General features: G+C 40.1%; 1 protein-coding gene across 5 annotated transcripts in view; it reads right to left on the reverse strand.

Moving 5' to 3' along the window:
* MME (membrane metalloendopeptidase) overlaps nucleotides 1–27,705 on the reverse strand; it is a 98,297-nt gene that overhangs the window by 63,356 nt on the left and 7,236 nt on the right. For all 5 annotated transcript variants that reach the window (XM_027061573.2, XM_027061574.2, XM_053221282.1 and 2 more), the window contains exon 4: nucleotides 84–245. In XM_027061573.2, the coding sequence (XP_026917374.1) occupies nucleotides 84–245 (162 nt within the window). The remainder of the gene's footprint in view (nucleotides 1–83; nucleotides 246–27,705) is intronic.

Consider the following 27,705-nt stretch of genomic DNA (forward strand, 5'->3'; position numbering starts at 1 on the left):
CTGTAATGGCTAAGAGTTGTATCTTTAAAAAATGGATATATTAAGAGAGAAATCTTTGATGCATAGACACAAACTCCACTAACCTTTCAAAACGACTTCTAGTTCATCTCTTAAAATGTCAAAGTTACTGTAACGGGAGCTGGTCTCAGGAATGACGTTGCGTTTCAACCAGCCTCCACAGGCATATTTAAAAAAGTCTGTACAAGGCTCAGCAGTGGCATCCATGTTCTGGATCAGTCGAGCAGCTGAAAGACCAGAGAATGAACAAGATCAAATGAAGGGTGTATTTCTTAAGTAGTTTGGAAGGGGGGAAAAGAGGCATGTTATTTCTCCTTTATGATCAAGTCAACTGCACTGATGCTCCTTTTTCTTACTTCTCTAATGGTCAATTGAGGAGGAATGATGACTCTTATCTATGTACAGTCCTCCCTTCCTTTGTTAGAGTTGGTTAGGTTTATTCCTGACAGGTCTCAGTCTTCCCATCCTACATCCCACCCCCACCTCCAAATAACTGAGGTTCTTGCTAGCTCCTATCTCAGATGACAACAAAGAACACAGGTCTGCCTTACCAGGCCTGAACCTGGGGCTGACACAGGCGGCTCTTCACTCTATTAATTTTAGCGGCTGACTCTACTTTTCAAATTTCTGTGACTTTTGAATGTCTCTGAGACTCTAAGGGAAGTGGGATTGTTCTTTGTTTTTTTAAAGTAATCTCTAAACCTAATGTGAGGCTCAAACTCACGACCCTGAGATCAAGCGTCTCATGCTCCACTGACGGGAGCCAGCCAGGTGCCCCTGTGGGACTGTTAATGCATTTTATCACTCTACTATTACTACTTCTTGGACCTCGCTCACAATATTTTTGCAATTCAAATTTGACATCCGATTTGCACTTGTTTATGTAGAGTCTGTCATTACAAAATCGGCTGTAAGCTCATTAGCTTTTCTTATGTCCACTCTTTTATCTTTGAAAAACTACAATGAAAATACAAATGAGCCAACACCGAGTATTTACAACGTGCAAAACCCTGACTGTGCTAGGTGCTGCAGTTGATAGAAGGATGTATAAAATATGAATTACTGCCATTGAGGAGAAGGATAATATGCACAGGAGGCCCAACACCCACAATTCCTACACCTGGAAGAGTGAGAAAACCCTCCCACTGTCCTCCCCACGTTCTTTCTCATCCAAGTTGAACTGTTTTGCAGTAAAAACAAAAGACCAATTGAGAATTCATCTGTATCAAGAGAGTATAAGTTCTCAAATGAGCTTTTGAAAAGACTTCACTTTCTGAATTAATTAAAAAACTTCAAACAATTGCTGAGCTGTGTGGATTCTTCCAACCTGGAATGGTTAAGTCTGTTTTGCAGCTCAATCTCAAGCCTCGGCTTCTTACCACCCTCTGGATGTGTTTGCCTGGCTGCCACTTCAGGCTCCAAGTCTTTAATGCTGAACTACGGGTCGTCTCCAGACCATAGTCTGGACTTGTGCACCTTGGTACACAGCACAACCATCATCATGGCCTCCCGGGTTTGAACTTTGGGTAACGCTCTGTATTTCCCCCTCCCGCTTAGGTTATTGGTAACTCCTTTGCCTCTTTCCTATACTCGCCGTGATGAGTTTACATTTTCACTCCCTTTTGGCTAGAAGTCACCCAACTATTCATCTTGCTAATACCATCTCTCTACTTATATATATTCCACATATCTTTCACAGATTAAACTTCCCCAAATACACTTTTGCGGGCCACTCTCTCACTGGAATATGGCAGTAGCTTGCCATTGCCCAGGTTAAATTACAAAATTCTTTAATTTGGCCTCTAAATCTTTACTAATCAAAAAAAGTCTCTACCTTCTCTTTTTTTCCTGTGTTTTTACTCAAACTCTCTGCCCCAACCAGACAGCCTCGCTACATGTGCCACAAACGTTCCTGTGTTTCTCTGCTGGGTGCTGGTGCTTCTCAATTCCTCATCCTACCCTTCTAACTTCTCTTCCCTTTCTTCCCAAAAGCTGCTCACCATTCAAGGTTCAGCATGTGGCCCATCTCTTCCCTGAGGCTCCCATGACTCCATACTTTCAGGGAATATTTCTTTCCCTGAACTTCTGAGAGCTCATTGACTCACTCAGTCCTTAATGCTCATTGTGGACACCTACACCATCTTCCTAACCATTCTGTTGATGAACTTAGCCTCTCTGCATTCCCATCACCTAGCACCTCATAAAAGACAGGCACAAATGGCTGTGTGTGATGACATTACTGAGTTATCTGTGAGTCCTCTTACTCCTTCCTCTGACACACCCCCTCCCCTGCTCCAGCACGTCAGACCAGTTCTCATCTCCTGGCCTCCAGTCCATCCCTTCCTTTCAATGCCCACTGTTTCTGCTCTCTTTCAGGCCCTCCTTCTTTTAGGATCTATCCATGCCCTTTTGCCCAAGTTGTGGCCCCAGGCCTGTGCCCACTGCAATCCACCCTGTGGGTCAACTGGATTAATGTTGCCATAACATTTCAGCATGCCATTTCCATTCCGAGGTTTTCAAAATACTCCATCTGCATTTATAATAAAATCTAGAAAAAATATATAAATATACACCAACATATCATAAAATCCCCACCTGAAACTAATGTTAACACTTTATGTTAATTTTACATGAGTAAAAAGAAAACAAACAAAATCATAGATGGAATAAATGACTCTGGGAGAAATTTTAAAATAAATACAGACTCCACAGCATATTCTCATTCTGATGCGTCTAGTGAAGCTTCTCTCTCACTACTTCCTCACACACGCCTTCTGTCCCAGTAAAATGGCTGCGTCAGTTTGTGCTGTGAACACCTTACAGTTTTCTGCTTTTGTAACTTTGACCGTGTTGCATCAAGCCCTACTAAAATATCCTTTTTAATATTTTCATATTTAGAGATTTCAGGCATTTTCAAGGCCTCAGTTCAAATCATCCTTCTTCATGAAGGACTGTCCTCGCAAAATCTATATCAGCTGCCATCGTACTCATTTTTTTGTTGTTGGAAAAAAACATTACCTCCTCACCTGGACTGTGTAGTTCTGGTAAAGAAGGGAATGTGTTTTCCAGGTCTCTTACAGAGCCCAATGTTGCAGTGAATCAAAATTGGTCAGTAAAAACTCTTAATTTAAAACCTCAGGTAAAGATTAGGAAATTGATTTTAAAAAGATAGAAAAACTAACTCCCTTAAATGCTGAGGGAAATGAAAATATGATGACAGGGGAGGTGAAAATAAAGACCCTAAAACTTGGAGAATTATCACATTTAAAGTGAAAAACCAGAAAACTAGGGGCCTGAAAGAAGAGCTAACCAAAGATGGTCTAAGCAGACATTTTTAGCAATTTTATGTACCTTTTGTCTTTTAAAATACTTTTAAGTATTAAAAATGAGCATTGTAAAGGCAACTGCCATTTTGGGAGCACTTCTAGTTTCTTCCCTCCCTGGGGAAATGGAAGGTTTATGCCCCTAACATCACAAGGAGCAAGCAATAAACTCCGAGGGGGAAGAGCAGTGAACCAGTAATGAGTCAGTAGAATGAACAAGTCTTACTGCCTATTTGGAAACAGCACATACCCTTTTAAACACCTTGAACAAAAAGGAGGAGCAGTGAAGCGGCTCTATGCTCATGAGCACAAATCCACTGCCATGTGAATGCCTCTGTACGTCTCATTTCTCCCACAAACAAAAAAGGAGGATCCTTCCCATCTAGGTGGAATTCATCACCTGACACCCGGTTCAACTACCTACATCTGGAAAACAAACCAAAGAAGCAGGATTCAAACAATTTGTGAGGGTTTAGCAGGCAACAGATAGGAAGAGACAACTTTGCAAACTCTTTCCTGTGCCACTTTTCAAATTTCCTTTGACCAGAGCTCATCTGAGCATGGGCGCTTCCAATCACTTCAAAGAGAGCTTGCTGTCCTGGTGAATATTTTGGGGCCATGGGCCAAGGCAAGTCATGGGCTAGCACTTTTATGCCGGGTCTTTGATCAAGCTTCCTTTAATCTCTTATCGTGGGTTTGATTCTCATTTTGCACCTTACCATCCGGACCTCTGTGCTGACTTTTCTTTGAAGTCAGCAGTAGACCTGCGGGTAGAAGGCCTGTAGGAAACAGACGCTCAGCTGTCAAACTGGTCGTAATTGTTTTTATATTTTGCGCTATGTTTTGAATTACTCAACCTCTCCACGCAGCCACACCTGGGCTCTTCAGATGTTTCCTTATCTGTGTGTTTCTGACTCCTGAGTAAACAAATGTGGTTTAAAAACAAATAAAATTATTCACCTTAATAAGTAGACATAAAGAATGATGTAGTAAAGGCAAAAGTATTGACACAGAATGATGCTGACCACATGTTCTTAAAGTGAAAGAAACCGTATTTATGCTATTTTTTAAAATCTACATAAAAGCACAGAAAGTCTAAAAGACATAGCAGTTACATCTGGTTGGAGGATTATGAGTGTGTTTAATTTTGTATTAGTTGCTTATCTTTATTTTCCAATTTGTATTAGATGAACATGCACTGCTTTTGCAATAAGAAAAAAAGCATTTTTAATTTAAGAAAATAGTCACATAAAGACAAGAAAAGTAATCTTCTATTAATAATGAGCTTATTTCTTATGAATGACAATTCCAAATGTTCGAGGCTGATAATACATGACACACCATTTTTTTTCCTAACTAATCTTCTTGTAACATTCTCCTAACTTGCTTGACTATAGGAAATTTAAAACAAGCTCAACTACCATCCGGGAAGTTATTAATTACTGTATTCATTACCAAGGGTCTATTGTGTGGGAATGGATTAGAAGATGCTGTAGAAGCTGGGAAAATGTTTGGGGTCCTTAAATCAGGCAGACCGGTTTTGAATCCCTGAGCTTCACCACTTTTTACTTGTACAAGATTAAGTAATGTCCCCAAGATCAAGCAGCTAGTAAATGATGGAGTCACAGGCCTTGCACGTAGGCTCCCAGGGCCCCAGGTTCACCACCCTCTTCCCTCGGTATTTTGGATAGACCAGGTGGGGATATGTGAGAAGCAGCAACTTGCATTCTTTCCCTTTCTTCTTCTTTTTCCACTTCTTCTCAGTTACCCTCTATTTTGCCCTTGCCCTCTCCCCTCTCTGCCACTCTGTAACCACAGCTTCCCAACTTTATCACCAGCAACAAGTCTCGGGTCAAAGGTAAGAGAAAGTATCAGGGCTTGGAAGGTCTGTGGTGGCCAGGAAGAAGGAAAAAGGTTAACCCCCCCCCCCCCACTGCCCCGCCAACAAACAAACAAAACAGATGAATTCCTCACGGCAGGGTAAGTGGACAGGCAAGTGGCATACAGCCCATTTGTATTCAAGAAGGGCGTCTTCTTTTTTTTTTTTTTTTAACTTTTTAAACGTTTATTTATTTTTGAGAGAGAGAGGCAGAGTACAAGCTGGGGAGGGGCAGAGAGAGAGGGAGACATAGAATCCGAAGCAGGCTCTAACCTCTGAGCTGTTAGCACAGAGCCCGATGTGGGGCTCGAACCCACGAACTGTGAGATCATGACCTGAGCCAAAGTCAGATGCTTAACTGACTGAGCCATCCAGATGCCCCAACAACCTACAGTTCTAAGTGCACTTCAGTCCCTTATAAACCCCTGGCCCCATATTGCAGGAAGCCACACATATATCTCCTGTGTACAGGCCCACTCCTTCCAGGCCTCCTCTCTACTATATTGCCTTTGGCCTCCATAACCTTTTGCCCCATCCATGACCCAGTTCGGTCTGGTGCAGGACCTGTGTGAAAATGCCTTTCTTTCATCTGTCATCGTCCTGGAGGAGTCTCAAAGAGGCTTCTCGTGTCTCCAGGTAAATAGCTGTCTGACATTTTAGCTCCATGCCTCCCTCTCCCAAGAACCACAAGGACTGATAGGCCTGGTTTGGGGGAGACAATAATAGCAAAACCTGCACTCTGTTCAGAATTATTTCTCTCCTCTGATGGGCAAGTCTTTGTTTAAGGCCCATGTTTGTTGAGCTTGACTTTCTATTCCTCCAAGATGAGCTGTCTCTAATCTCAGGAGCCTCTTGGGCCTCTCAGGCAATAGACTGGGGGCATAACTACACCAGTTTTCAGATAGGATTGGACATGAGGAAGCTCCAGCTACACTGGAATTCCACTTCATGTCACCAATGGCTTCCATGCCACACGATCCCCTGCTTTCCAACAATATCAATAGTTTGCTACCTGAAAATAGGACTTTTGGCACTATGCCCAAGAAATATTTCAATGTTTATACATATACATTCCGTAGAGACTAGTTTTCTGGGTGTATGTGTGTGTGTGCGTGTGTGTGCGTGTGTGTGCGTGTGTGTGTGTGTGTGTGTGTGTGTTTTAAAAAGATTTCTGAATGTGTCAAGTGCTCTTGGGGAAATTTTCAGGAAAATAAGGGAAACCTGAAATAAATAGGATTGCCACAAGCAGCAAATAAATAAACTGGATAACATAAAGCTTTGTGCTGTGGCACTTTTTTGTGAACTTAACATTAGTTAATACTGGTCCCTACTCAGTAGTTCACTGATGCTTTCCCATAAGAATGAATTCATGGGAATTATGAACATGATCCATTCTTTTTATTTGATGGAGTTCTAACGTCACAACTAACACTGAATTAGCAAGTACAGAGTCATTGACAATTGGGGAAATACAGAGTTAGGTTCTTATTGGCTTCTGACCACAGAGCATTTTCATCAACCAATCAATACATAATCTTGTTTTATGTGTTTCTATTTGATTGAAAGACATTTTATTTAATATATATCATTGAGTCATTAATACCGAACTCACAGCCAATAGTGCTACAACTCATGAGGGAACAAAGCTTATCTAACACAGGTGTTTTCTTTGTAAGGCACAACACAGCTTTCTGGTGCTTAGAAATACTAATAGTATTTCAGCACAATGTTTGGAACCCTTTTTAAATAGGGAAATAACCAACAAAAAAACACAAAAAATATGACAAATACGACACTAAATAGACCAAGGACCCTTGCTTACAGTCCTTGTTAGACCTCAGCCGGACACACACGTGTCAGGTGACTCAGATCTTTCACCAATCTGCTCAGGTCTGCAAATGACCTCAAAAGCACCACACACATTGATTTTGGGGGTTACAAATAAATTTTAGCCAGCCAGGTGAGTTGGCAAACGGGGAACTCTCAAAGAATTTGGATCAACTATATACTTTCGTCTGTTTCTTCTTTGAGGCTTTGTACAAACCAGGCAACAATATGTAGTGGCAATGAATTCAAATAATTTCATCCTCAATTACCAAACTTATATTCTAGTGTCAAAGATTTTGAATAGGTTAGGCATCTATTTACAACATAAGTGCCACACATCTGATTCTGTGAAAAAATTTCTTCCCTGACTGTTCTTACTCTGCACGTAACTAAGTCTTAGGAAATGGTATATAAGCAAAACTGTTTTCAGCCTGTTCTCTCCAAATCAGCCTAAGTCATTGGCTTTTTGACCCCAACCACACAACATTTTCGTTTCATTATCTTAAAATCACTATAATCAGCCTAGCTTATGACTGTTCTGGAAGTGTCCAGAAGAGGTCAGAGAAATGTTGGGGTACCTACAAATGCTCTTGTAAAGACCTTAGGACACCCATTTCTGACCCAACCTTCTTTCCTAAATGTGTGCTTTATTAATACCTGATATTACTTACTGGGAAAATTTGACAATTTAAAAATCTCTTTTGACAACATTCTGAAAGTATTGCTGACCTTATTCCCCTGCTGCTACCCTCCTCCCGCCATCCCCCAGCCAAAATTAAGGCCAAGTCAGAACGTTTTGAAAGAACACAAGGAAAATGCAATGTAATCACAACGGGTCACAAAGGACTCCATTCAAAAGGCAGTAATGTAGAAACTGGATTCTAGAGGACCATTCCTAAAGGGAAAATGACTGAAAATTAGCAAGCACACAGACTAATGCTAATAAAAACCAAATGGTTTTCATTGCAAACATTCTGGATTCTTCCACTTTTAAATGAAATCCTTGTCCCCAAATTGCTTTTGTAATACCTTGGTGAAGGAAAGGTTGCAGGAGTGGGATGGGGAAATATCTGATGCTGAATTTAATCCAGACTGCTGGTTTATCATTTAATCAACCACTCCCTGTCAACCTCTGGTGAAGTTCCAGCTAAGCCAAAGTCAAGTCTTAACACTAGTCTAATTGATCAGCATCAAGAAAAGCCGTCACTATACATTTGTTCAGAAACTGTGGATTTATACAAGTAGGTCTGAGGAAAGCATAGTGGCTTTACTCTGTAGAGCTGCAACTCCCCGGAAAGGAGACCTATTATTTCATGTCTTAACTTGAGATGTAGTTAGTATATAAGTATATTTCAGATATGCATGTGATCAATTTACCTTAAATGTATAGACAAAAACACATGTCTGCATGCACGTGCTACAGTTAACCTGGTATCCATTTGCTATCAGATTTACAGATAAACTCACTACCAGATTCACATATAGAATGTAAACTATAGGATTTCACTTGGGTTGAGCCAAAGATGCTTATGTAATAATAATAATAATAATAATAATAATAATAATAATAATAATAATAAATAATAGCCAATGGTGGACATGTGTCAGGCACCAAGCCCTTACTGTGTGAAAAGTACTGTTTTAAGTTCTTCAAAATTTGTTTTCATTAAACTGTATATGGTAACTACATTTTTGTCCCCATTTTAGAGCTAGAGAAATTGAGGATGTTGGTAAGCAACAAAGCCAAGGTTTGACTCAAGCAGTGGTGGCCAGAGTCTGAGCTCTTCTGTGATGCTAAGTTGCCTCTTTGCTTTAAATGTTTTTTTCTTATAATTGCTCAACAGAGTAATACATATTACCTCTATTTTAAGGAAATCTAAGCACAGAGTCGTCACATGTCCAAGATGACCAAGATAACTTTAGATAGAGCATTGGCTTAATTTTAGGCTGTTGTTTTTAATACAGTATCATTCTGCCATGACCAAATAACATTAAAGAAATTTTAGAAGCTACACAGAAAGGGGAAGAAAATCCAAATTAAATTAAACAGCAACCAGTTTGGGGGGGAGCGGGAGGGCAGTTTTGATGCCAAATTAAGGTTTTAATTGCTCTATAATGTGAGTATAGCTACATGAATTTTTTTTTTTTTACCTCATTTGGCCCTGAATTTTAGAATTTGTTGAGATAATCACAGAAATCTCAAGTCTAATAGACACACAATAATAATTCTTTTTTGGCTCTCCCCAAATTAGTGAAATTCTTATTAGTGAAATTCATTATCTTATAGTCCATTTAAATGAATGGCTCACAGCCAAGAGAGGACAGTCAATAATTTTCCAATAGGGATTCCTCCAAAAATCAAAACCCAAAACATATTCTTTTAATAACCCAAAGCCTTGACACTGTGTTACAGTTAAGTTAAAGTGCCATATGTCTAAAAATAATTTTTCTTTCCCAGGTCCAATTTGCATTTTGAATCCTAAAAGATTCTTTGCTAGCAAAAAGCTATTAGAGATTATACTGCAATTTAAATACAATATATCACTTAAAATAAGTTATCAGGGCTGCAGGTTCATTATAATGTTAATGAATAATAATGTTCCTTTTTGAGGAAAGATAGAGAAGGTTACTGAAAGGCTAGGTTGTTCTCTCAGTAACTTCTGTCAGGTAGATCCCAAGATCCCTGGACACTGGTGGATGTCTCTAAAGAGAAAGCAGTGAACTTACATACTCCTGTTTCTCCCATTGAAACATTTTGTTAATTTAGACCACGGTACTGAGCAAGAATGACCAGACACCTTCTCTAATATGCAATTACTGAGAATAACTCAAAACATTCTGCCTTTGCATCAATTTTGGTTACAGGGTGGTGCAAAAAGATCACAGCAGGAAGATGAGCTGGGTCATCAGTGCTTTTATAAAACTGATGTTGGAATCATAAGACAGATCTTTTCTAGTGAGCACTATTCAATGCAGTATGTATAACAAACTAAGCACTTAGTGGACACGAGGTCGTGTTTGGCTCCAAATGTTTGTATTTTTTGATGAATAGCTCTTTTATAGTATCAAAAACACAGAGGATTACGCTAAGTCATTTGCCTTTTCCAAAAAAATGTTCTCCTTGTGGGGCATGAAAAGACTCCAAAACTTTTCAACTCATTTTGACAAGTATTTTTGAGTATCTCCATGATATCTGACAGTACTCAGAACTGAACACACCAGGCTGAATAAACAGGTATCATCCCTGCCCTCGGAGAGCTTGCAGGTTTTCCTCTGAAACGAGACTATTTCTTTCGTAATGCACATAAACTCCTATAATGTCACTGTATCTAGACATGCATGGTTCTCATTTTCAATCGCTAAATTTAGCCAGTATTCAGTTGATAAGTAAAGCTCTTATTTTATATGCAACCTGAGATAAGGAGGCACATGCAGGGTTTCCATGTGCCTGTGTTTGCACGTGTGAGCTGACCAGGAATCTGAACGGTCACGTTGTGAATGAAATGACCAGGGATAGGGAACCTGAGGAGATGATGGTTGAAAACCAGCAACACTTAGCTAATCTGGGGCATCCAAGAGAAGGAAAGCACAGGGACTTCATTAAATGAGAGTGGAAATGGATTATGGAGAAGAGAGAAGCTCCGAGAGAGCTGGAGTCAAACAAGAAGGGCCAGACTAGTGGTGATTTGGGTCCTAGAGAGCTGGTTATGCTTACCTGAGTAGGAAATTCATTAAAAATTCTCCCTGAAATACCTCCAGAAACGGTTTCCTTGTTGACCTAATTCTAGCTTAGGAGGGTAGAATTAGCAAGGTAAATTAAACAATTGAGAAGAGAGTCATTGGCTTTGCCGCCAGCAAAGGAGATGAATCAGACAGAAAAGGGCTCAACTTAAGTTGCTTGACAGAGAAACCCAGAACTGAGAAACCTGACTTATGTAAGCAGGACAAAGCCAGAATGAGAACACTTCTTTGCTGCCATATTTGTGGATCAGGTGCCCTGACAAATCACTTTGCCTGAACAACAGTGGTTTTGTGACATCAAGATAAGGAAGTTGAGGATAAACATAAAACATCAGTGAAAACTTTATTTACTCAACCAATATGTATGGACAATTTACTATGTGCCATGCACCTTGCTAGGTGGTGAAGACAGAAGGATAAATAAGATAGAAAGAGTTGAAACTTTCACTATAGTGGGAAAAACTAGACATTGGACAACTAACTACAAGTGAGATGTAAGTTATGGGTATGTAGGGAATGAAGGAAGAATTAGCTAGGCAAAGGTGGAGAGAAGACCATTTCATTCATTCATTTATTCACTCATTCATTCATTCATTGTTCCACAAATATTTGAGTCAGGTACCAAGCTGTGTTCCAGGTGGAGAAGGTGGGTGATGGCCTTGACAAAAGAGGACTGGAGTGTAAGAGTCTATGGGTGTGAAAGGTAGGCTAACCTCTGAAGAAGGGATGCAGGATGGATAAAGGATGAAAAGCTACGTTCCCAAAGCTTCAGCACCTACATTCCCAAAGCTTTTCCTATCTTTGATTGGTGGAAGCAGACTTGTGGGAACTAATAAGCAGGGGCTTGGCCCTTATCACTCTGTCCAGTGAAGGGGAGGGATATGATCATGGGAAAGAGGATTTACTCCTGCTGAGGCTGCAGGAAACAGCCAGCCTTGTCCTGTAAGTTCTCATCATGAGCATCTCATGGAGACAGCTTTCCCTTTATTTTTTACCTTGATGGCTGGTCACAAAGTTCTCAAGAATCTCTTGGACACGTGCCCTGCCAAATGGACTTATGCTTTCACGAGCCCTAGCTTAAATGGGTCTTCTCCATGAATCCAGAGTTCTTGTGGACTACAGATGTTAAGCTGTGGGCTGACCTCCTCCGTAAGTTTCATATATTGTAGCATCATTTGTATGATGATATGGTTAGATGAGAGATGGGGCCTCGGATCATCAATGATGATGTATCAGTATGAGACATGCAATTACTGAGAAATAACTCAAAGCATATTTCCAGGTAACCCACAGAATACAGAAGCAATACTAATTGTAGGTACACTCTTTACCCAGAACAAGGGATCTACTCTGCACAACCAGGCCATAATGGTCATTCCAAAAGAATTCTTCCTTCTCAATTAAGTATGTCTTCTCATAGTAAATTATCACCATCTGTTATTTAAAAGCTTTGAAAATCACACATGTGCTCTATCAGCATCTTAAAATATTTTGACACTGGGTTCTTTTTCCTGTTACTATGCTTGAATTAAAACTGACTTTTTGGGGATGCAAACTGTTGCAGTCACTCTGGAAAACAGCATGGAAGTTCCTCAAAAAATTTTAAAAAATTAAAAATAGAACTACCCTACGACCCAGCAATTGCACCACTAGGTATTTATCCAAGGGATACAGGTATGCTATTTTGAAGGGACACATGTACCCCCATGTTTATAGCAGCGCTATCGACAAGAGCCAAAGTATGGAAAGAGCCCAAACGTCCACAGATGGAGAATGGATAAAGAAGATGTGGTATATGCAGTATTACTCGGCAATCAAAAAAGAATGAAATCTTGTCATTTGCAACTACGTGGATGGAACTAGAGGGTATTATGCTAAGCAAAATTAGTCAGAGAAAGACAAATATCATGTGACTTCACTCATATGAGGACTTTAAGATACAAAACAGATGAACATAAGGGAAGGGAAACAAAAATAATATAAAAACAAGGAGGGGGACAAAACATAAAAGACTCTTAAATATAGAGAACAAACAGAGGGCTGCTGGAGGGGTTGTGGGAGGGGGGATGGGCTAAATGGGTAAGGGGCATTAAGGAATCTACTCCAGAAATCATTGTTGCACTTAATTAAAAAATTAATTAATTTTTAAAACTGACTTTTATGGGCCCTGCACTGAACATGGAAGCTGCTTGAGATTCTCTTGCTCTCTTCCTCTGCCCTGCTCCCCTGTTCTCTCTCTCCCTCCTTTTCTCTCTCTAAAATAAAATTAAAAATTAAAAAAAAAAGGACTTTTATTGTTCATTTAAAGTCAGGTAGGCAATATCCGAAAAAAAAAATTAACTTTTCACACATAATTAGATTTTCTTGTATTAAATAAACAGGACAAAAAATGGATTCCTCCCTCCTAAGTTTTTAAAATTAACAGGTATGGTAGCTGATGTATGAGAGAAAAAGCAGGATCCTTGGCTTTCTGTGTTGACGTACAAAATTAGTGGCCTGTCCCTCCCTCAGTAAAGGAAGAAACATTTTTGTTCCACGTAAAATGTTTGTCATGTACACAACCTGGGCTCAGGTAGAAGCAGTACGAGCCAGTCCAGTGAGACTGAATCCTATTTTAGATGGACTACAAGTGTCAGCAACAGAGGAAGCTTCCAGCTAAGAGCAATGTCGGGATTGGAACCCACAGGCAGTTCCAACGAAGGAGATGTAACCAGCAGTGTGCTGATCCAAGAAAGTTCTGCAAGGTCTGGCAAAAGGTAATGAGGTTAGGAGCTAAGCTAGGTTTCAGTCCCAGAAGACAGGAAAGGAAAAGTGGAAAGAGACTCCAGAAGCGGGGAACGAGCCAGAAGTGAGGTCCCAAGGGACAAGGTAGGACCCTACGCAACTGGAGCTGAGGTCAGAGGCAGCTCACCCATGAGACTCACCAGATTTGGAGCCAGAGCCACTGACCATGACCTTAGTGAGTGCCTGGGCCTGAAATGGGTCTGACTCTACAACAGAGACCCTGTGTGGAACCCAACTAGTTTGTAAACTTTTTAAATCTTCTCATCTCTTTTCTCGGTTTTAATTTTATTATCACAGTTAAAATACATCATGTCAAATTTCATAGCAATTATTGCTACTATCTTATATTCTCTTTTAAAAGATTCATATTGGTGCGCCTGGGTGGCTCAGTCGGTTAAGCATCCTACTTGGGCTCAGGTCATGATCTCACAGTCCGTGAGTTCGAGCCCCGCATCGGGCTCTGTGCTGACCGCTCAGAGCCTGGAGCCTGCTTCGGATTCTGTGTCTCCCTTTCTCTAACCCTCCCCTGTTCATGCTCTATCTCTCTCTGTCTCAAAAATAAATAAACATTAAAAAAAATTTTAAAGATTCATATTTGCATGGATAGGGGTTTAAGAGGACTTTCAAGGCTTCACTTGTGCCATTTCTTCTCAACATGCTTCTCAACATGTATCCTTGCTACAGAATAGTGTATACAGGGCTTTGAGAAATTTTCTGTTCGGTTAGTGACTTTTTATATATTGCTTCTTTCACTCGATCCACTCAAATATAATTAAGTTATTTCTCTGAACAAATACAATTATTAATATTTTGCTTCTTGGCAACATCTAAGTTAGTGAAATCATTAATTGTTATATACATATGTTTGGGGATAATGAATTCATCTGGCTTCAGACTAGCAGACGTATCAAAACATCCTAATTTCACTCAGCTAATTTCATTATACCAGAAAATTAAGCCCATGGCTTTAACAAAAGCTTTCTTTTCTGGGAGTATTTTTAAGTAACTACTGGATCCTCAAGCACATCTTATTATAAGTCTTTAATGATTTGGGAGTCCTTTCAATAAGAATTTCTTTGAAGTTCAGGAAAGCCTTGATTAACAAAAGAAACTTTTTAAAGAGATGGCCTGGGCCATATCCATCATGTTATAGTTGGCTTGCTTCTTTCTGCTTTAAGCATCAAGCGCTGAGGAACAGACGCACTGAGGGCTATTGGTTGCCTGCTAACTGATTTCAATTTGACTTCCCAATCATCTGGTCTGTGCTGTGGACCAAATCCCTTTTTTCAGGTTCACAGCTAAGGTCCTACTACTTGTGAGACTCCTGCCGACTGAAGTTTCTAAAAAAGATATTTTGGGGTGCCTGGCTGGCTCAGTCGGTAGAGCATGCTACTCTTGACCTCAGGGTTGTAAGTTTGAGTGCAGAAATCACTTAAAAACAAAATCTTTAAAGAAAATAAATAAAAATTAATTAATTAATTAATTAAAATTCAAAAAGATATTTTTATTTCTTTAGAGTGTGACAATTCCAAGGCGTCTGGGTGGCTCAGTCAGGTTAGCATCTGACTCTCGATCTCGGCTCAGGTCATAAGCTCATGGTTCATGAGTTCAAGTCCTATATGTGGCTCTGCGCTGACAGCGTGGAGCCTGCTTGGAGTTATCTTTCTCCTCTCTCTCTGCCCCTTTCCTGTTCTCTCTCTCTGTCTCTGTCTCTCAAAATAAATAAACTTAAAAAAATAAATAAACAAAATGTGACAATTCCACTTTGTTTTTTTTTTTTTTTTAATTTTGAAGGAAGATCGTCTCTCTGAGAAACGTTTAAACAAACATTTTGTTTTAAGGTAAGAACTCACTGATTCACTTTGACTCTTCTACCTAGGCTAGTGAAAAGATAAATAGAATGAATTCATTAGTGATTCCGTCAAATGGAGTTCAACAACAACATGCCAGATGGGTGGTCCTCCACCATGACCTCTTGCTGGTTGCTGTTTACCCACTTGAATTATATAATTACATATGACAGCACGTGAGCCAAAAGCCCTAACTGGCGTGAACTAATTTCTAGCTCTGGTGGCACATCCTCAGACTCTAGAATCTCATTCCTGTCAGCATTTACCTCCATTTGGAAGGGTATCTCCTGCAAACTTTTCTCTGGAGAAGGAATGATAAGGGTGTGGGATGTGAAACAGGAGAGCATTTTAAGTATTTAAGTATTAAATTAAGTATTTCAGTATTAAGCTCTAAGCCTTATAGAGTGCAGCCACCAGCTCTCTGCTTTAATCAGAAAGCCTTCCCCTGAAGCTCCCTGGCCTTCTGGCACTCTGAGACACTGAGAGACAAAACTAGCCTTCTATTATCACTACAGATAGCATCCAAATCATTTCTCTTCACACTGCTTGTTTAGGCTTCTGCCAGTTGATCATTCCAGCAACAACTACCTTACCTCTTTAACTGTCTGGACATTCTTCACTGTTTATTAAATATTAACGCCTTGCTCAGTCTTCCCTTCCATGAAAGTTCTGCCATCTTCCCAGGTAACATCAGGGACTTTAGGGACCACCTCTGCTACTCTCCAGCTCTAGAATTTCTGAACTTTCTGAACTGTCATGACTTTCACCTCCACTCCACATCAGTACATGCATTTTGATGGTAACATCCTGAGGTTGCCATCACCCAGAACAGTTGTACCTTTGAAATCTTCGACTTGAGTAACCTATGTGCCGACCTTCTGATCCTTAGAAGGTTTTTCATTTGTTTATTCCCTCTATACCTGCTTTTGAACTTCACTGAGAGCTCACCTCGCACCTACTCTATTTTCCCTTTGTGTTTATCTTCTATCCAGCCTACATTCTTAGTGCCATCATTTAAACCAACATCTCATCACAGTATTTCATTCCCTTGCTCCCTGCAAATAAGCCTACCCTGAATCTATCCAGCTGCCCTCCAACTATAGGCTAAGATATTTAGTAGTATATTTTAGGCCCACCTGGGTGGCTCAGTCAGTTAAGAGCCTGACTTTGGCTCAGGTCATGATCTCACAGTTCGTGAGTTCAAGCCCCACATCGGGCCCTCTGCTGTCAGTGCACAGCCTGCTTTAGATCCTCTGTACCCTCCCCTCTCTCTGCCCCTGCCCCATTTGTGCTCTCTCTCAAAAATAAACATCAAAAAGTAATATATTTTACACATTGATTCATTGACCGTCTCCTTTTTTATTGTGAGCTTCTTGTAAGCCTGGACTTTGTGTTAAACACTTCTACATCCTCAGCAACCAGTGTAGTGCTCAATATCTGTTGAAGATATTATCAGTGGTGCCAGAAAATCCCAAAACTACCTGGGTTAATGCCATTTCAAATAATGGCCTTAAGCTTCACCAGGGTTATCAATCCTGTGCACAGTCTTTCTGCATACATGGCCCTGGCTGGCCTTCCCTTCCCCTCTATACACTGCCCCTTTTCAGCCTTTGATACTCTCACTTTCTCTGCCAGCTCAGGCCCAGCAGCAGACCTTGCTTCTTACTTCACAGGGAAAACTGAAGTAACTGGATGATAACCAACACACCTTCCTATCCTTCCCAGCCTCCAAACATACTTGTATTCAAGCCATCGTTGGCTCCTCCCCCGTAAGAGAGGAAGAGGGGGCTCTCCTCCTTTTCCCTGGATATATCCTCTCTTATGTCCCCAGGAACTAGACTTATCAATTCTCCCACTTTCCACCTGAAACTTCAACTTCTTCCTCTGTGCGCCCATTTCTTATCAACCTCTCAGCTGCAGTAAACTCCAACAATCTTACTTTTTAACATACTCTCTTCCTTATGGTTTGGTGATTTTACACTTCCCTGGTTTTCCATTTACCTCCCTGACTCCTCCCCTTCTATCCCTTTTGGAAGTCTTCATTTCCTTCCTGGGAAATCTCAACCACACCCTCTGGATGCTGACGGTTCCTGAATCCTTATATCCAACCCTGACTTTGCCACATGGAAGACTTATGAGTATTTCCAATCTACACTGTCTCGAAAGAGACTTTTCACCGCATATTAAAATCTATCCACTCTCTCCAACCTGTTACCAGTCAAACCCAGGCAACCATTAGTTCTCATCCCAGAGAAGTGGGCAGTAGCCTAGTTTCCTGCCCACAACCATTCTTTAGTTACAGTTCTGATCAAGTCATGCTTCATTTGAAACCCTTCCTTCCATAACTTCTCTGGGCTATTAGTTAAAGGTAACATCCTGATAACATCCAGGTAACTTTACCATGGTCCACATGATCCAGCTCCTGCTCATCTCTGTGCCAACACTCAACACTTCCCCTCCTCATCCCCACTTTCACATCCTCATACGCACCCTCTGTGCCTTAGCCCTACAGCTATTCCTTCAGTTCCTCAATATTGTCAAGCTATCCCTCACACTTGGGATGCAGAAATGTTATTACCTTGTATGTATGGGTAAATCTCTTCCTCTACCTCACCAGGTATGAGCTAGATAGGAGGCAAACCTCTGCTTAAAATCCTTCAGATCCTCCCTATAACATATTTATTTATTTTCCATAAGCTTTAGGAGGAATTACAACCCATGTAGTATGTGAACTACCCCAATTAATTTTTCCAATATCATGTCTTGCTAGCCTGGTGCATTTTTCCAGCCATCATGAATCATGTGCAGGTCCTAAACTCAACTCAGCCTTTGCTTGCATGCTGCATCTAGCCTATGCACATGCTGTTCTCTGCTCCACTGGTCTGGCAGTCTCTGACTATCCTTCAGAACTTAGTGGGTGACATTTCCTCTTGATAATGAGTTCCTGGCTCCATCACAGTCACTCGAGCTGCCCATTCCCATGACTTATCTGGTTCAGGTGTTCCTTTCTCAGAGTGCCTACAGCACAGTCTGCTTACTTCTGTCATAGCACTTATCCACACCATATGGTTATTTAGTTTATTGGTCTGTCATGCTGACTGGACTACCACTTTCCTGACGACAGGGGGTATCTGAGTTCATGGTCCTGAGTGTCTAGGAAAAGGCTCAGCATTTAGATGGTGCCCACTTAATGTTTTTGGAAAAAAATCAATAAACGAACAGAGGCATGGATAAACAAATGAATGGATGGATGAGGAAAGAAGTTGTCTTGTTCTCTGTGAAGACATCCCTGTCCACATTTTTCCAGGGAAATTCAGGAGGACATTCCAGGTTCAACTTCTCCATTACTAGCAGATAAAAAGGCCAGTGCCTCACCCACTCTAACTGAGTTTTCAGTGGGTAGCACAGCCTGAAACTGCACCTGTTAAAGCAATTATTTGGTTAACATATACACTTCTTTTTAAAAATGCAAACATCCAGGTAATTCCTATATACCTTAATGTCAACTGATATACTTAAAATGCTTTTCTTCTGACCCCTAACAGAGACCACTCCATTGAAGGAACAAGAACTTTGTGTGTCAGGGAGGAGAGATGGTTTGGCATGGGTATATTTTAAAAGCTTCCCAAATTATCCCAATAAGCAGCCGTAGCTGAGAATCACTATTCTTCAGCACTTCTCAGACTTTATTGTGCACACTATTCTCCTGGGGACTACACTAAAAATGCAGCTGCAGATTCAATAGGTCTGAGGTGGGGCCTGAGAATTTGCACTTTTGCAAGTTTCCCAGCTGATGCCGATGCTGATGCTGCCAGTCTGTGGGCCACACTTTGAACAGCAAGGATCTAGTTATTCTTATTGCCACAGGTCTCTGGTTTATTTACTTTTGGGGTCAGTGAGTGGCGAGGGAAGGGATAACAGAGAGAGTGTGCAAGGGCAAGCATGGAGTAACTATGGATTCAAATCAGTGTGCCTGATGGTAAGTTTTGTTCTATAGGAAATGTGGATCTAAGTGCCCGTTTCTGACTGTGCACACTTTAACTTATTCACAGGCGGACCTGTCATACCTTGTGCTACGATAGAGCACAGAAGTCAAGGAAAATGTTAATAAGGGATGACAAATTATAGACTATATAGAACAATATAGAATATATAGACTATATAGAACATTCTCTCTCTCTCTCTCCTTCCCTCTCTTTTGACCACACTTTCATCTTTAAAAATATGTTGATTGCTTTTTGGTTCTCAATAAATAGCCTAAACAGGGCATCTGCAACTTGCATGAAAAAAAAAACACATTAAATGGAATATATCCGTGCATTATACCTATGGTGCATCTCCATGAAGGACGTGTCATGTGAAATGGGCTATCATTATTAGTCTTTGCTGTTTCTCTGTAAAATGAGACACTGTAATTCCAATTTTGTAGATAAGGAAAATAAAATGCAGAAAGCTAAACTGACTTAATTAAGATCACATGCTAACAACACAGGATGTGGCCAAAACTTGTATCTTTGCTCTCCCATGCTAAGTTGGCTTAGTGGAAAAAGGAGCAGTAATCTTTCAAAAGATTGTGCCTTAATTATTCATAACACTTGTATCTCTTTGAAATAAAGCTTACTATTTAACAGTCTTTCTTCTACACATATCTACTGCTGGAATTTGTCTATGTTCTATTCATCCAATTATTAACCTATTGAAATGAATTCAAAGGGGCCTTACAGGGATACATAAATTAACTCATATACACTGGATGGGAAAGAAAAAAGAGGATAGGAATAATGCTAATGAATCAAATGGTATACAAAGAGGTCTTATAATTACAAGGTGAAAACAAATTTGACTCTTGACTTACTAGCAGTCAAGGTGAAACGGGACACATTTCACAGAACCCATATGTGAAACCAACACATTTTTTCCAAGAGCAGGATTATTTCCAAAAGCAAACTGCTTTGCGGTAGACCCCGTATTCTGACTTTGTTTCAGAAATGGCTGGCCTACCTTGCCCTATGATACCACATGCATCTCTGACACCCTCTGAAAGCGAAACCCCCCGGTGCATGCAAACAATGTTTCCAATGTCCAATTTTGAATTTTAACTTCCTACTTGATTTTCTGTTTCCATAGACTTTCATCAATATTAGCCTAATACAATCCAATAATTGATACTCAAACAGAGAAGCTTGAGTTATTTAGTGAAGATTTGGTAGACACTTAAAAGGAAATGTAATCATTTTTAATTGCAAAAATGGGATTAAACACTTAATAGCAAGCAGAAGATCAAAATATAATTACTTAGAGGCGCCTGGGTGGCTCGGTAGGTTAAGCGTCTGACTTCAGGTCAGGTCATGATCTCACAGTTCGTGGTTTCAAGCCCCGCGTTGGGCTCTGTGCTGACAGCTCAGAGCCTGGAGCCTGCTTCAGATTCTGGGTCTCCCTCTCTCTCTGCCCCTCCCCTGCTCGTGCTCTGTCTCTCTCTCTCTCTCAAAAATAAATAAATTAAAAGCAATGTTAAAAAATATAATGATTTATAGATGGACACTGGAGAGATAAAAAAAGGGATGAGGGTGGTTTTGTTTTGTCTGTCAATGGCTTTATTAAGTTACAATTTGCATACCATAAAATTCAACCAACAGTTTTTAATAAATTATCCAGTTGCACAAAACCATCACTGTAATCCAACTTTAGAATGTGTCCATTACCCAAAAGCCTCCCTAGGGCCCATTTGCTGCAATTCCTGCCCCACTCCCAGCCCCAGGCAATAGCTGTTCTGCCTTCTGCCTCTTTAATTTTCCCTTCTCTGAAAATTTCATGTAAGTGGAATTGTATAATATGCACGTTTTCGTGTCTGGTTTATTTCACTTAACAATGTCTGAGGTTCATGCATACCGTTGCATGTGTCATAGTTTGTTCCTTTTTATTGCTGTGTTGTATTCCCGTTTACAGCTATACCTTATTTTGTTCATTTACCTGTTGATAGACATTTGGGTTGTTTCCATGTTTTGGCTATTATGAATAATCCCATAATGAACAATCACACAGAAATTCTTGTGAGGACATGTGCTTTCATTTCTTTTAGGGAAATACCTAGGTATGAAATTGCTGGTCATATGCAAAGAGTATGTTTAACTTTTTATGAAAATCGCCAAATGCTTTCCCAATTGGTTTTTAGATACTCACCTGGAAGGTACTGAGGTATTTTTCCATTCCCACCAACAATGTTTGATGTCTCCAGTCTCTATATCCTCACTAACACTTGATACTCTTTTTTTTTTAGTGTTTATTTATTTATTTTGAGAGAGAGAGAGAGAGAGCCCATGCAAGCAAGTATGAGTGAGTGGGAGAGGGGCAGAGAGTGAGGGAAGAGAATCCCAAACAGGTTCCATGCTGTTAGCATTGAGCCCAATGCAGGGCTCAATCCCACAAACTGTGAGATCATGACCTGAGCTGGTACCAAGAGTTGGATGCCTAATCAACTGAACCACCTGGGCACCTTTATTTATTTATTTATTTATTTATTTATTTATTTATTTATTTATTTAATTACAGCCTTTCTGATGGTTATAAGGTGAGGGTATGTTGAATAGAGAGAATATATCCTGGTTTTCAGTCAGTCAGTCATAGGATAAAAACTAGTTCCTTCCCCCCACGCCACGCGCCCCCCCCCCCACCTCTACTGTATATCCTTTTCTGAACAATCAGAGAGAATGAAATCTTTCAGGATTCAAGGGTTTGGGAACTGTCCCCTTATGAATTTTTAATTCTCTATTTTTCAATTTCCCTTAAATAATCTACTAATATTATCAGCTTGATCTTCATATTATATCAAAGGCTTATTGGAAAGCACTTGCCACCCCACAGTTTGCTGAGGAACAGAACAAAGCAAGACCCTTGAACTACAGCCATACCTCTCACTCTGCAATGTTAAGTGAGTGCAAAGCCAGAGGCCTCATCCTAGCCAAAGCAGAGTTTATATCCACTCTCCTTTATATATAGGTGATGTTCACAGCTGTGAAACAAACCTTAGGATTCCAAATAAGCTTACCAGGCATTGCTAAATTTCCTTCCCTTTAACCATTTCATTCAACTTATCTATGTTTTCCATACCTTGGCCATGCATTAAGGAAAAAAAATAAAATAATGGTGTACCACTGCTTAAATTCTACCCAGAAGGTAAGAAAAATATGTTACATATGTTTGTTTTTATCACATAATTGATTCCCTTCTTGGAAAGGATTTGATTGACAGATGCTAATTTTGACCGGGGAAATTTTCAAGGAAGTATTGCTACACAATAGTCGGGAGAATGGTGTCGGGAAAGCTGCCCAAAGCAAACTGCCACATGCCACATTTACATGAACAAAGGTGTGTCTCAGCCAGCTTTCTACTAAGATACCTGCTAGCCGGAAGGATTTTTCTCAAACTTAATTACAAAATAAAATAGCCTCATCTCCTACTCCGAAAGGTTGCTACACACCTGGTAGCCCTGAAGAGTCAGTCTGCAGTCTTTCTTGTACTTATCTAGTTGTGCCATTTTTCTTCATGGAGGCTTCATGGGGTGTTAACAGGCAAGAAAGGAGAGACCGTGGCCAACAGTGAGAGACCTTTTCCTGTTGCTGCCAGGAAAAGTCCAGTTGGTGCCAAGATACTTCACCCAGGGCATTACCAGAATCTGACCCTTACAAAAGTGAGCAGAAATTTGAAGGTTCATACTCTGAATATGAATACATTATCTCACCATGCTGAATATATCTTTCAAGTGAACAGAATGCCTCCTGTCCTTCTATTAATAATTAAGTACTTATCAAAAGTTTGCTTGGTAGGAAAAAAAAAAGTTTGCTTGGTGAGTAGAGATTTAAAGGAAAGGAAATGAATAGTTCTGAGAGATTTTATCCAAGGCTTGATGCTCCATGAACCTGTCTCTCGGTGTCTCTCGGGCTACCATGATTATGCAGTATACAACCTGCACAATGTACAGACAGTCTTTCTCTCTCTCTTGTGCATTGTATTGCTCATGTATCTTAACTTGGCTTCTCCATCCCCCAAAGAGTCTAAGACAACACTGTTAATATTTGCTTCTTTAAGACCACTCAATTGCAGTTGTATTTGATGTACTAAAATCACTGATGAAGCTGCTCACTGTTCTCAGTTAAATAGCTGTTTTCTGGAGTGGAGAGATATTTGTTCTCCTCCTTCTCAGTCTGGATTTAATTATTTCAACTCTCCGAGAGTCATCTTATGCCTCTTAGCATTAGGTTCTAGCAGGAGGGGAGGCAATCTGCTTTCATACAATGTAAAGACATTGGGTAATAAAAGGTTGATAGACTCCTAGTCTCCTTTGAGGCAACACAGAGGAATGGTCACCATTACAAGCTCCAGAATCAGGCTACCTGGGCTGGCATCCCAGGCCAAGTTTGTTCATTTATAAAAATAAGATATAATGGTACCTACCTCACAGGGTCATTGTAAGAATCAAACGTATTGATACATATAAACTGCTTAAATAGTGTCAGACAAATAACTCTTCAGTGTTAACTATTATTACTTTCTTTTATTATTGTCTCTTTCTATTCTATTCTATTCTATTCTATTCTATTCTATTCTATTCTATTCCACTCTATTCTATTATTATTCTCCTATATTCTATTATTATACTCCCCTGTAAATCTATTTAACATTCCTTCCCCATACTCTATATCACACACCTCCATTTAGTAATAAAGCAGCAGCTTGGTGGGAAACGCTTGTGCATGTATGTATGTACATATTTTAATTCCTTACCAACAGTCTGAAAATAAAGGAATGATGGAGGGTGTATTAGAAGTTCCCTCTCACTGCTATAACAAATTACCACAAACTTAATGGCTTAAAGCAGCACAAATTTCCTGTCGTACAGTCCCAAGAAGGGTTGCCAGCACTGTACTCTGTCTGGATGCTGTAAGAGAGAACCGTTCCTTTCCCCCCCCAGCTTCTCAAGGCAGCACACATTTCTTGGCTTGGGGCTGTATCATTCCAACCTCTGCTTTCTGCACTGCTTTGGTCATATCCCTTTCTCTGATTCTACCCTTCTGCTCCCTTCCCCTTATAAGCATGCTTATGATTACATAAATCCATCCAAATAATTCAGGATAATCTCCCCATTTCAAGATTCTTAAGTTAAATTTGCAAAGTCCTCCCCCCCCCCCACCATATATGGTAATATATTCGCAGGATCCAGGGATAGGAAGTGGATATCTTTAGGGAGGCATTATTCCACCTATCACAATGGGAAAAGCACTGGATGATCTCTTGAGATCATTCAAGCCAGTGGTACCTAATTGGAGGTGGCTCTGATGTCCCAAGGGGACAATGGCAGTATCTGGAGATATTTTTTGGTTGTCACAAGTTGGGAAGGGAATGGTACTAGACATCTAGTGGGTAAGAGGTCAGGGATGTTGCTAAACATCTTATAATGCACAGGACGGCCTCCTCACCCCGACAAAGAATTATCCAGGCCAAAATGGCAACAGTGATGAAGCTGAGAAACCCTGATTTAAAGCATGTGATTCCTTGAAATCTTCTGAGCTAGTAAGGTTAAAATACAATGGAAACCAGTTTCAGGATTTAGATGTATATGGAGAAGTTTGAGAAATCACAAGCAAGCTCTATAACTCCATGTTTTGACAATCTTATATAGTAAATAAGAGATGAATAACATTACTCATGCTTTAATAGTAGGGTTTTGAACACTACCTTAACTTGTTATTTGTTAAGTAGTGTTTCTTTTATTTTAGGTTGGTATAATCTTTCATACTGGTGCATTTCATATACATGTAAATTATCTTTAAGTATGTATTATAAACATAATTTATGTATATTATAAATATTAAAACTCATAGATTCTCAGATTTAAAGTACCTAACACCAAACAGATTTCAAGATAATCTACATTTTTGCCTTCGTATGACCTGATATCTATCCCTTGACTTGAAAGGATCAGAGAAGTACACTTGCTATGACATCCTCATCTATCAAGAGAAAGACATAAGTTAGAACCAACTTTTACTTAAAGTAAGCACCTTGGCTCTCAATACCTACTTTTCCAATTCTTATCAGTCTCTGTGCTCAGGGTTGAATTCTCCCAGTCTTTGTATGTATCTATTTTAATGCTTATTTATTTATTTTGAGAGAAAGAGAGATTTCAAGCAGAGGGAGGGGCAGAGAGAGAGAGGGAGAGAGAGAATCCCAAGAAGGCTCCATGTTATCAACATAGATCCCAACGCTGGACTCAAGGTCATGAACCATGAGATCATGATCTAAGCCGAAATCAAGAGTCAGACATTTAACCGACTGAGCCACCCAGGAGCCCCTCTCCCAGTCATTTTTTTAAAAATTTTTTCAATATTTATTTATTTTTGAGAGAGAGAGAGAGAGAGAGAGACAGAGTGTGAGCAGGGGAGGAGCAGAGAGAGAGACACAAACAGAATCTAAAGCAGGCTACATGCTCTGAGCTGTCAGAACAAAGCCTGACATGGGGCTCAAAGACACGAACCGTGAGATCATGATCTGAACTGAAGTTGGACGTTTAACCAACTGAGTCACCCAGGCACCCCTCTCCCAGTCTTTTTAAAGCAATCTAGAAATTGTTGGTAGGAGACCTTATATTCTTTTTAACATCTTTTTTTCCCCATGTTTCTTTTCCTTTCCATTCACTGCTCATTTTTCTTTAATACTTTTTTCTAAGAATTCCCCTAGAATTTTGTTAATTTGCAGCAACTTTTTTTAAGTTTATTTATTTTGAGACAGACAAAGAGTGCGAGTGGGGGAGGGGCAGAGAAAGAGAGAGAATCTCAAGCAGGCTCTGTGCTGTCAGCACAGAACCCACTTGGGGCTCCAGCTCACGAAACCGTGAGCCGAAATCAAGAGTCAGATGCTTAACCAACTGAGCCACCCAGGCGCCCCAATTTGAGCTGCTAAAAACAGTAGTTGTATCTTTTATGGCAGAAAAGGTTGACTAACAAGCAGGGAACTGTGGGTGTGTAAGTGGGCACGAGTGTGAATACTGTACCCATAAGGGTGAGTTTCATCTTCATTTTCCCCCCCAGGAAGAACAGTAACTAGCAATATGAAAGTATTTTAACAGCTTGTAAACAAACAGAGCCAAATAAAGAAGATCACAGTTATTCAGCAACTTTGTTTACCACTGACACTATTTCTATTGTATACATTTCCCTGCCAAGGTACAATTCTATAAGGTGTTTTACATTTGGTATGATTTCTAAGCTACAATGAAAGGATACATGTTAAATATGTCTTAATGAATTGAGATTTCCCAAACACCACTTTAAGAAAAAAAAGCCAAAGTCCAATCCCTAAGCAGTAAATCACACCTAAGATTCCAGATTCCAGATATCACATTGCTAATTGGGGTAGGTACCACTAGATGAGCCTGCCCAGCCTCTCTATGACTGCCTAGTTAAAAAATTCCATTTCTTCACGGTACCCAGGTAGCTCAGCCAGTTAAGCATCTGACTTCAGCTCAGGTCATGATCTCGCGGTTCATGGGTTTGAGCCCCATGTCGGGCTCTATGCTGACAGCTCAGAGCCTGGAGCCTGCTTTGGATTCTGTGTCTCCCTCTCTCTGCCCCTCTCCCACTCGACTCTATCTGTCTCTCAAAAATGAACATTAAAACATTTTTTTTAATTCCATTTCTTTGTATTAAAATTAAAGAGAAAGAGAATGAGAGACTAAGTGTGAAAGAGAACCTATAGATTGAGAGACTTAGAAGACATGTCAAGTGTATTAAGGACAGAGAAACTTGGAGACAATTAGAGGTCAATACATAAGTGGGAGTTTCTCAAAACAGGATAAGAATGAGCATATAATAAAAGAAAAGTGGGGGATGAGCAAATGATAACTTTGACAACTTGGGCACATACCAACTCTGGCACAGTGCCCCTGGACATTTCCCAACCAAGGGATCTGTGCAGCCATTTTCTGGGGAACAAAGAAACTTCTTTTGTTTCTGGAAAGCCCTTGGGTGGGCAAGTGACTGTTAGTATGTTGAGCAACCAGTGGCTAATGTCCCAATCAGGCCTCCCTCCAGTCACCCACATCATATCTCAGGTGTCCTGTCAGTGCACATGAGATCCAGAGCAACTACAGCAATAAAAACATCAAAAAGCAATATACAGAAGAGCAAAGGGCAAACATTCAGAACATTAAACTATCACCTAAAATCCCGAGATATTTTCTCATCATTATTTTGCAAAGGTCAATGCATAACAAAAACCCAGATAAAAC

The sequence above is a fragment of the Acinonyx jubatus genome, chromosome C2 (assembly GCF_027475565.1).
Source record: "Acinonyx jubatus isolate Ajub_Pintada_27869175 chromosome C2, VMU_Ajub_asm_v1.0, whole genome shotgun sequence".
Lineage (NCBI taxonomy): Eukaryota > Metazoa > Chordata > Mammalia > Carnivora > Felidae > Acinonyx > Acinonyx jubatus.